The sequence below is a fragment of the Citrus clementina genome, unplaced genomic scaffold, assembly GCF_000493195.1.
Source record: "Citrus clementina cultivar Clemenules unplaced genomic scaffold, Citrus_clementina_v1.0 scaffold_2, whole genome shotgun sequence".
NCBI classification, from domain to species: domain Eukaryota; kingdom Viridiplantae; phylum Streptophyta; class Magnoliopsida; order Sapindales; family Rutaceae; genus Citrus; species Citrus x clementina.
The window spans coordinates 8,119,508-8,128,683 of record NW_006262688.1 but is presented as its reverse complement, the minus strand read 5'-3'; the positions used below and the strand labels follow the sequence as shown (position 1 = coordinate 8,128,683).

At 32.9% G+C, this 9,176-nt stretch overlaps 2 protein-coding genes across 2 annotated transcripts; one reads left to right on the top strand and one right to left on the bottom strand.

Annotated features, from left to right (window-relative positions):
* Nucleotides 1–427: 427 nt before the first annotated feature.
* Nucleotides 428–2,707, top strand: LOC18051284. The gene is made up of 6 exons (XM_006446268.2): nucleotides 428–612; nucleotides 916–969; nucleotides 1,081–1,153; nucleotides 1,822–1,862; nucleotides 2,321–2,380; nucleotides 2,479–2,707. The coding sequence occupies exons 1-6, from the start codon at nucleotides 547–549 to the stop codon at nucleotides 2,545–2,547; spliced, it is 363 nt and encodes a 120-aa protein (XP_006446331.1). The 5' UTR covers nucleotides 428–546; the 3' UTR covers nucleotides 2,548–2,707.
* An 891-nt stretch (nucleotides 2,708–3,598) lies between these two features.
* LOC18051283 (10 kDa chaperonin, mitochondrial) lies at nucleotides 3,599–6,597 on the bottom strand. The gene is made up of 3 exons (XM_006446267.2): nucleotides 6,367–6,597; nucleotides 4,948–5,087; nucleotides 3,599–3,875 (listed from the first exon to the last, which is right to left on the bottom strand). The coding sequence occupies exons 1-3, from the start codon at nucleotides 6,469–6,471 to the stop codon at nucleotides 3,824–3,826; spliced, it is 297 nt and encodes a 98-aa protein (XP_006446330.1). The 5' UTR covers nucleotides 6,472–6,597; the 3' UTR covers nucleotides 3,599–3,823.
* Between the last annotated feature and the right edge of the window lie 2,579 nt (nucleotides 6,598–9,176).

The following is a 9,176-nucleotide window of genomic DNA, read 5'->3' as shown; positions in this document are numbered from 1 at the left end:
AAATTAGATTTGATTAAAAATTTAGCATGTAAAATTGTGGATCGGATATGAATTAATGCTCAATCCGCAAAATCTAATTCACAAACACCCCTAAATGTACATCTATTTAGACAAAACAAGTTTGTGGTTTTATCATTTTTCCTATGAAAAAAATTTAATACGTTGTTATGACTCAAAAGTGCTAATAATGGATGGATTTTTAGTGATATAAATATCAAAAACATTAAAAAAAACAAAAAATTTATATATCAAAACATTTTTTGTTTCAACTTTGAAAACACTAAAGAGGAAAACAAAATCGAAACCCACGAAAACAAATCTTCCCGCTAATGCTAGTACAAGGTTTTAACGGAAACAATGAAGTGGATCAAGGTATTAGGCCCATGGGTCGATCTAAATAGTTACGGCCTTGGTTTCCTTTCAGAAAAAGAAAGGAAAATGGTGGAAACGAAGTCAAAGCAAGTCAAGTACAGCAGCGGAGAATTCTTTCAAAATATTTAAAGAAAAAAGAAAAGAAAAATTTTCTGAAGCAAGAACAAGAGCAAGATGGATGAAGCGGAATTTCGACGGCTTCTTGATCTTTTTCCAGTTGCACGATCTCGCGATTATCAAGTAACTCTATCTCTTTCTCTGTTATTTCTATCATGATTCTCGATACTTGTTCGTCTTTATAAATTTAATTTAATTTAACTCGTTTATACAATTGTCGGCAGCATTAATTCAAGATTGATTTTTCGTTAGATTAATCACTGATTACTTCACTTTAAGCTTAGGATAGATTTTTCATTTAGGTTAATCTTATATTGAATTAGAGATGGTACGATTCGATTTTGTTAATATATTTTTAAATATTTTTTCAAGGTCTTAACTAAGATGTTTAACACTGTTGCTTCTTGCATTGGCATTTGTATCCAGCTTGACCTAGATTCTTCCGGACAATCAACTTCAAACTCAACAAAGGATGAGCCGGTACAACAATATTACAACACTGCCCCATACAGCCATACTCCCTCGATATTTTTTATTATTAGTTTTAATGGATTCTGTGGTGGCTCAATAATTCTGACATTTGCTCTGTAGGTAAACCAAAGGCAAGATGCGTTAGATGAAGGGGATAAAAAGCAGATGGTGAATCAAGGAACTGATTTTCATGGTATATGTTACTGCAAAGCTACTTTGTTCTTATGATAGATAGATTTTCATATGTTTTAGCTAGCATCAGTAATGAGTTAGAGATATTCTGTCTATTTGGTTGCTGTCGGTGAGAAAGATTGATCTGGGTTTTAAAATTGTCGAAATCTTTCAGTGCAGTGGTCAAATTATTCTGTCAATCTGATTTGGACACTTTCAGTGAACTTTTCATTATCTCTTTTGGTTTTGGGGCATGCTTTAGCAGAATTTCGCTTTTTTTTTTTCTTCTGAATTTCTTAAGATGCAGGATGGAAAGAGAGGAGTGAGAGGAAACAAGCAGAAATTAGGGATAATTGATGCGAAAGGATTAAAAGTTTATGGGGAGACAAGGAGAAAGTTAATTATTTTCTTATTAATTATAAATCAATCTCTGCCTGAAAACGAAATAAACCTTATTATTTTCTTATTAATCATATACCAATGGCTACCTAACAACAAAATATATTCTTTAATTAAGGAGCTTCTAAATAAATATTGCATCCAGTTCTGCATCATTTGGTCGCATCATAAAACTAAGATGGAGATGATGAGAAAAAAAAAAATTGCATGTACTAAGATGCCTTAGTTTTATGTTTATAATTTGGTGACTGAGCAATTTGATTGTGTTCATATGTATTTTGTTTTCAACAGATGCATTTTGGGAGAAGCTTAAGCTTGTGGCTGGCAAAAAGGTATGCATTTTCTGCGCATATTAGCAGATTTTAAGCATTTTAGTTTATTTTCCTTTTTGCTTTTTTATATGCTAAGATAGCATGTTTGTACGCATTTTTTCCATTCATTGGATCTGAGAGCATGTCCAGTGGAGATGAATAATTCATGTTGATAGTGGACAATTTTTTCTTCTTGTGGGGATCCTCTAATTTTAGAAAGGCGCGCAATTTAACTTCTTATGTGGAGTCTGTGGTGATGACATAATCTTTTCTTGTGGCTCCAATTTAAGTAATGGAATGTTATTATATTATTTAGGTGGCATGAACAATTGGACAAATGGACTTTGGGTACCAAATGCTTTAATCAGATGATTTCATACACATAAAACTAACAATTACATGTTCATGAAAGTTTTACTATCCATTATATTTCAAGTTTTACGTGGGCAAATTTGACAATTGGTCCTCGTGTTGCATAGGTGGGAGCTGAAGAGGCGGAAAGATTTTGCCAGTCTTTTCAACAAATTCACAAGAAACTTGTATGTTTACTTTCCCTCAATGACACGATGTTCATCCTGTTCAATTTTCTATTTTATGTTTGCTAATGCAATAAAATTTGTTTACCAATTATGTCCAGGTACATGAAGAACTGAGTTTGGATGCTGCAAGGAAATATATTAACTCATCAAAAGATTTGGAAGAATAGGGTTTTATGTGTTATCGAAACTTTTTGATTTAGCAATATTTATCAGCATTCAACGATTTCCAGAATATTGCTCTGGAAAAAGAAATATATATTGTTGTGTAAAATTCTAGTAAAATCGATCATTTATTGGCCATTCTATCTTTTCCACTTAGAATTTTTTGGGGTGTTGATTAATGTTTATGTTTTATGTCTCTAATGATCATGTTATGCAAATTATGGATTTCTTTGGACATTTTGATGGACTGAATTGTTTGTGAAGTGAGAAAATTCAAAGTTAAGAGGAAATGATGTTAAAATATTTTGAGAAGAGTAATGATACAACCACAAATTCTTGTACAAACTTATTTTGTACAAACTGACATGGCATTAATTCATTGGTTGAATGAAAATATAAATTAATAAAAACAAATTATGTGGGCCAAGTGATATTTAATTCAACCAATCTTATCATGCCATATCAGTTTGTACAAAATAAATTTGTACAAGAGTTTGTGGCTATATCATTACTCTTTTGAGAAAGGTGGATGGATGCTATGTGTATATTCGTTTAATTTTCTAATTTTCATAAAAATTATTTACAAAATTAAAAAAAGAATTTACTTCTTTTATTTCGAAAATTAGTATTATTCTGAAAGCAGAGTGGTCATTATAAATATATTTCTTGACAGCCATATACTGGAGGCTTAATAAATAGAAAAAACCATATACTGGCTTGTTAGTTATTGCATTGACCTCCACTGTCCCGTCTAAATTTGCTACCCAAGTACCCAACATCTTAGTTCCTCTTACCTCCTGATTGAAACACACAAAAGCTTATATTGAAAGCTTCAGAAGAAAATGGATGGCAAAAATCCCCGTGGGTATGGGGCTGTGGGAACCCGACCAATCCGGGTCGGGTGTGGAGGACTGAATCAGTTTGCAATTTAATTGGATTGAGTTTGAGGGCCCACAAACAAATGCCCAGACGTAGATTCGGTCAGGGATTGTCTTGGACCCCTAAACCTGACCCGAGTAAAAAAGGCAAATTACAGGAGTAGGACAAATGAAAACGGACCAAAGGGCACTTCGAATAATGCGCTATAAACTGCAGCCCTTAGCAATTCTCAGTCGCAAATTAGTTTCTGAACTAGTACATCAAGTTATATGAAAACACTTCTCAAGTCCTAAATAAGTTTAAATGTATATAGCACTAATATTCAGTCACAAGGCTGCTCCAGCCGACAACTTTGAATTATTAAAGCTGCCATTACTAGATGCAATCAAAGAGCAATATTTTTCAATGGTCATGAAGTGTTCCCAGGATGGACTCATCCTCGTACAGATGGTACCTACAAGAAAAGAAAAGCCAAAGGAAAAAAAAATCAAGTCAGTTTTCATGAATTTTCATCGCTTGTGAAGCACAACAGAGAATCATTTTAGTGGGAAATAAGTGATCATACTACAATGATAAGCAAGGGAAAGAAAGCCACTTCATGACCAAAATATGACACTAACAAAAGTTAGACCCTTTAAAAGCAGTACAAGCACAAAAAAAAAATGCTCAAACTTTCCAGAATATTCATGAAAAGAAAATGCATTTCAGAATGCTATTGTTGCATATGTGCTAACATGGTATATGTGTTCATAGTTGCCATGAAGTGCTTAATAGCTAGAATCATCAATCAAATTCAAATCATGAAAATTTTTAACTTGCCTGTATTATCACGATCATGCCAGTTTTGAGGCACTTGAAATAAAAAGTTCCCATTAGAAGTCAGAATAACACAAAAAAAATCACCTTGAATATTGAGTCATGTTGTCCAGTCTCAAGTTCTGAACCTTGTCCACACATTATAATTTCAAATAATAACATTGCATAGATTTCCAGCATTCCATAAATGTAGTCACCATTTCAATCTTTCCTATGTTAACTAGGTTAAGGAAGAGTACGGAATTTTGCATCCCTACATATCAGTGTACACATAAAATACTGCATAGATTCAACATCATATTGTACTTCTTTACAGGAAACTATAATTCATTATTAATGACGAGATTGACAAATGGTTGATATGAAGTCCACAAAAAAGAAGTATAAAACCATTAAAGTTACAGCACCCACTTAGATGTTGCAGCCTGCCAAAGGTCTGTATCCTTTGAAGGTGAGATAGATGTAATGTCTATCAAATGTTGAGGAAATAGAGATCAAGTAAACTAACAGGGTCTCCTTCAATAACTTATGATGGAAAATTGGAACAACTTGAAGAATTGATTCATCCATATCGTATAAAGCAATGAAAAGCATCCATTATTTAGGAAAATTATAAACACATTCCACACTCAAGTGTAAACCAGTTCTTAAATCTATGGAGTCAATTCAAGATATAAGTGTATGACTCAACAAGAGGCACTAAGACATACTTTTTATCACCAAGCTTAACTTCAGCCCCCCCATACTCGGGCAAAAGAACAGTATCCCCTTCCTTCACACTTACAGGAATAAACTTTCCATTGACATCACGAGCTCCAGGACCCACAGCAACAACTTTTCCAGAAATCAGCTGAAATTTTATAAATAAATAAATAACAATGAATATAACAATAACAGACTTAAGATAGCCAGCTAACAAACAAATAAATATAAAACTTTACAAATTGCATATATACGGATCTTCATTTCCCAAATTGAATAACACGCTTGCCAAAAGATGCAGATAAATAGAAAAAATTTATTGGAAGTTATGTTAGAACTAATGGTGCTCAGGAAATACCAAGAGAAGAAGAAGCATCCATTCATCATAAACATAGCTAACTCTTCAACAAGGATATAAATTAAATGTCTGGCCTTTTCCTCAAGCCTTTTCCTCTCACACATTAGGATGTTTAGAACCAGTTTATTAACCAGTTGTATTGATCTTAGTCATGTAACATGCTACTCTCCACAATCAGAAAACATTCATACTACATTCTATACTCTCTTATTCTCAGACTTATGAAGTAATTGAGCAAAAACCATCTACAAATGGAAGACTTTTTGTGCAAGGAATGATAGGAGGGCAAAAAATGGTGAAGGGTAGAGGGTCCATTTGGCTAAGTCAAGAATGGTGTTATGCCTTATAAGCAGAGGCTCTACTCTTCCACATAAGTGCACTTTAGTGGATTAAAGAAAGGGTGCGACACACGATCCTCACGGAACACAACAAATTCTTAGCATCAGGACGGGGATAAATGGGAGATGAAAAGGAGATATCTTTAACTTTTCGTTAGTCACTATTGCATGTTAATTTTAGAAAAATACCCAAATAGTTGAGGGCACACATATATCGATAATTTTTTTTTTTCATTTAGGGATTTATACAGAAGAAATAAAGAAAAATCCCTTAAAGGATATTCAGTCAGGTATATAAAAATATTAAAATCAGAGCAATACCCATTAATCAGAACGCTAAACAAGTAAAATCCAAAGCAAAGCAACGTGACTGCTACATTTTGCGATTAAAAACCAGGCCCTCTAACAGAAATGTCAAGGCAATATGAACAAATTGAAAATTGGGTGCTTTTTCCCTTTTTTTTTTTAATCAGAGCAATACCCATCAATCAAAAACGCTAAACAAGCCAAATCCAAAGCAAAACCACATGACTACAACATAATGCAATTAAAAACCAGACGCGGGTGCTTTTTTTTTTTTAAAAAAAAAAAGGCACTTGAATTCATGAAAGTAATGTAAAAACAAATAGAGTTTGGGATTTGAAAGAGCAACAGTGTAACTCACAAAACATGTAAGCAACAAAAGGCTACAAGTAAATGAGAATATAAATTAAAATAGAAAAAAAAATAACCTTGCTTGTTTTCTCAGGAAGTAAGATTCCGGAGTTGGTTTTGGAAGGAGGGATTATTTTTTCAACCAAAACGCGACTGAATGCTGGAATCAATCTCTTTGCCATTTTCTCTTCACGAACAAACAGGAGGGGACTTCACCAAAACTTTCTTCTTTTCTTTATGATGCAAGCAAATAGAGGTTGAAGGGGTGCCAATTGCGTCCGGTACACCTCCATACTTCAAAAATTATCTCAATACCCTAAAATCTGTTTTTGCCAAAATTTTCATTGATAACCTTTAAAAACTGATAGGAAATTACTAAGTTATCCTCATTTTAAAATATTTCAACTCAACGGACAGCACCTCTCCCTTCTCTACTGAAGCAAACAAACACTCATCTGCTACAATTCCCTCCATTATCAAACTCAAACAAACAAACACTGCAATTCCCTCACTGGCATCACCTCTACCAAAACAAACATTCATTCTCCATACATGGTAAATCGAACTTCAACACGAGCAAACTAAGCCTGAGAAGGGGAAGCTGCCACAACTGAGAAAGTGAAGCATAGTTCGTCACTACATAATCCCCGGAGAGAGTTGATCATTTGCTGTAAAATTATCAGAATGTAACTAGTTGAGACAAGTAATTCCATGTAATTAGTTTTCTTGTTAATATTCAAGGGAAAAAAACAAAAAGTTAGGGTTTTATATTGAAAAAATATATTAATTAGTTGTGGGTCTCTCATAACATGTTTGAAAATAAATTTCTAGTTGTTTTGCTGCATGCAAATTGTGAAAAATTAATAGATTGTACTAATTATAATTTTGTTATGTAACACAAGATTTGGTCGTGTAAGGTTATGTAACATTCAAGGTTGTGTATTACACGACCTTCATGTATTGCACGATTACACGACCTTCATGTATTGCACGATTACACGACCTTCATGTATTACACGTTTACACGACCTTCATGTATTGCATGTTTACACGACCTTTATGTATTATACAATTACACGATCTTCTTGTATTACACAATTACACGACCTTCAATTCCACATTTTGTTTCTTGTCAATAGAATCTACACATTACATTTAGTTTAATTAGGCTCACAATAAATTGGAATGGTGCATATACCTTTACCTTGTGAAATGTCATTAGTTAGAGAGATTCTTCATTTTCAATTATAAGCCATGGTAAGTCATGATATGTCTAATATTACATTGGAAATATTTTATCACTGCGAATGGTGTTCTTATGTGTATAATATTACATTAATTTCCTATAGTTGATATTTTTTTTTCTTAATTGATTTCATGGATTAATTATATGCAGGCATTCCTCATGTGCTTGTATGCTTGGCTAGAGGAAGAAAGCACTTTAAAGATAAAAAAAAAAAAAACTTTTTAAATGGCTGTAATATGTTTAATTTTGACTTTAAAATTACACGAATTTTTCCATTAATCATTAGATTAATTTAGTTCTTTAAAGACTTAATTTGTGCTAAGAATTTATATTTGCTACTATGCACAAAATGTCAACGAAAATTATTAAAAAAAAGAAGTGAAATTAAATCGAAATCTAAAAAAATTCCACATTATCATTGGTTTGAATTGTAACTGGTGGCATAGGATCAAATGTCTTAAGTTTGAACTTCATTGTGATTTCGAATTCCGAAGTATCTATCTCAATAACTTCAGCTATCTTCTCCACCAATTCGACATATGTTGTCGATCGTGGTATCATTATCCCTTTAGCCTTTGAACCTTTGAACTTATACTCGTCATTTTGTTCAATTCATTCACCATTGAAGAGAATAGGCACACGTACCAAAATCATATATGATGATACAATAAAAAAAATAATATTAAATTCATATACAAGTAACTACACGACCTACATGACCTACACGACTATATTACTTACACGACTTACACGACTATATTTCTTACATGACTTACACGATTATATTTCTTACATGACCTACACGGCTATATTTCTTACATGACCTACACGGCTTACACGACTATATTACTTACACGACCTACATGACTAACTATATGACGTACACGGTATCAAAAGAATGCACGACTTGAAACATTTTCGCCATTAATAAGTTATATTGCTGAAAAAAATAATTAAACAACCTACATTGCATATATTTCTACGTATAAGAAAAAATGGTGAAAATAAAACATTGTAATGTGAGGAAAATTTTTAAATTTTCCTAAAAATTAAAAAATTTAAAACCCAACAACATTAACATACCTTATTGGGTTGTTTAATAAGCAATGCACATTTAAAGAAAGAGTGGGTGTTAAAGAAATGAATAAATAATTGTATTTGTGTAAGAAATTATGAGAGATTTTGAGAGATTCTAAGAGATTTTGAAAGAATCGGCAGTAAAAATAGATTTGGGTGAAAGAAATGAGGAAAGAAATATGAAGAGAATTCATTGAGTGAATTTGATGCATTCATTAAGGGTATTTCTGACTTTGTTCACATTTATTAGGGTATCCATGAAAACTAAAAAGGAAGGAGGTATTTAAATAATTTTGAAACTATTAAAGGGTATTTAATTAAAAACCCCGGTTGAAGGGTTTAAGAAAAGAAAGAACAAGCCACTAGGGTTTATCCCATTCTGAAATTACGCTATTGCCCACCCCTACTCTGACTACTTGTCCGTGTCCGGTGTCAAATGTGTCGCACGGTACTAGGGATGGCAATGGGTACCGCCCGCAGCGGGTTTGTCATTATCAAACCCAAATCCGCACAAAATTTAAATTACCAAACTTACCCGCAACCCGCAGCGGGTTTTAATTTTTT

What these genes read in the sequence shown, in the direction of transcription:
- LOC18051284 (XM_006446268.2), top strand. Translation starts at nt 547, where the DNA reads ATGGATGAAGCGGAATTTCGACGGCTTCTTGATCTTTTTCCAGTTGCA. An exon ending in CACGATCTCGCGATTATCAA is followed by an intron (nt 613 to 915) that starts GTAACTCTATCT and finishes ATTTGTATCCAG; the next exon opens with CTTGACCTAGATTCTTCCGG. An exon ending in AGCTTGTGGCTGGCAAAAAG is followed by an intron (nt 1,863 to 2,320) that starts GTATGCATTTTC and finishes CGTGTTGCATAG; the next exon opens with GTGGGAGCTGAAGAGGCGGA.
- LOC18051283 (XM_006446267.2), bottom strand. Translation starts at nt 6,471, where the DNA reads ATGGCAAAGAGATTGATTCCAGCATTCAGTCGCGTTTTGGTTGAAAAA. An exon ending in TTCCTGAGAAAACAAGCAAG is followed by an intron (nt 5,088 to 6,366) that starts GTTATTTTTTTT and finishes ATAAAATTTCAG; the next exon opens with CTGATTTCTGGAAAAGTTGT. An exon ending in GTTAAGCTTGGTGATAAAAA is followed by an intron (nt 3,876 to 4,947) that starts GTATGTCTTAGT and finishes CTTTTCTTGTAG; the next exon opens with GTACCATCTGTACGAGGATG.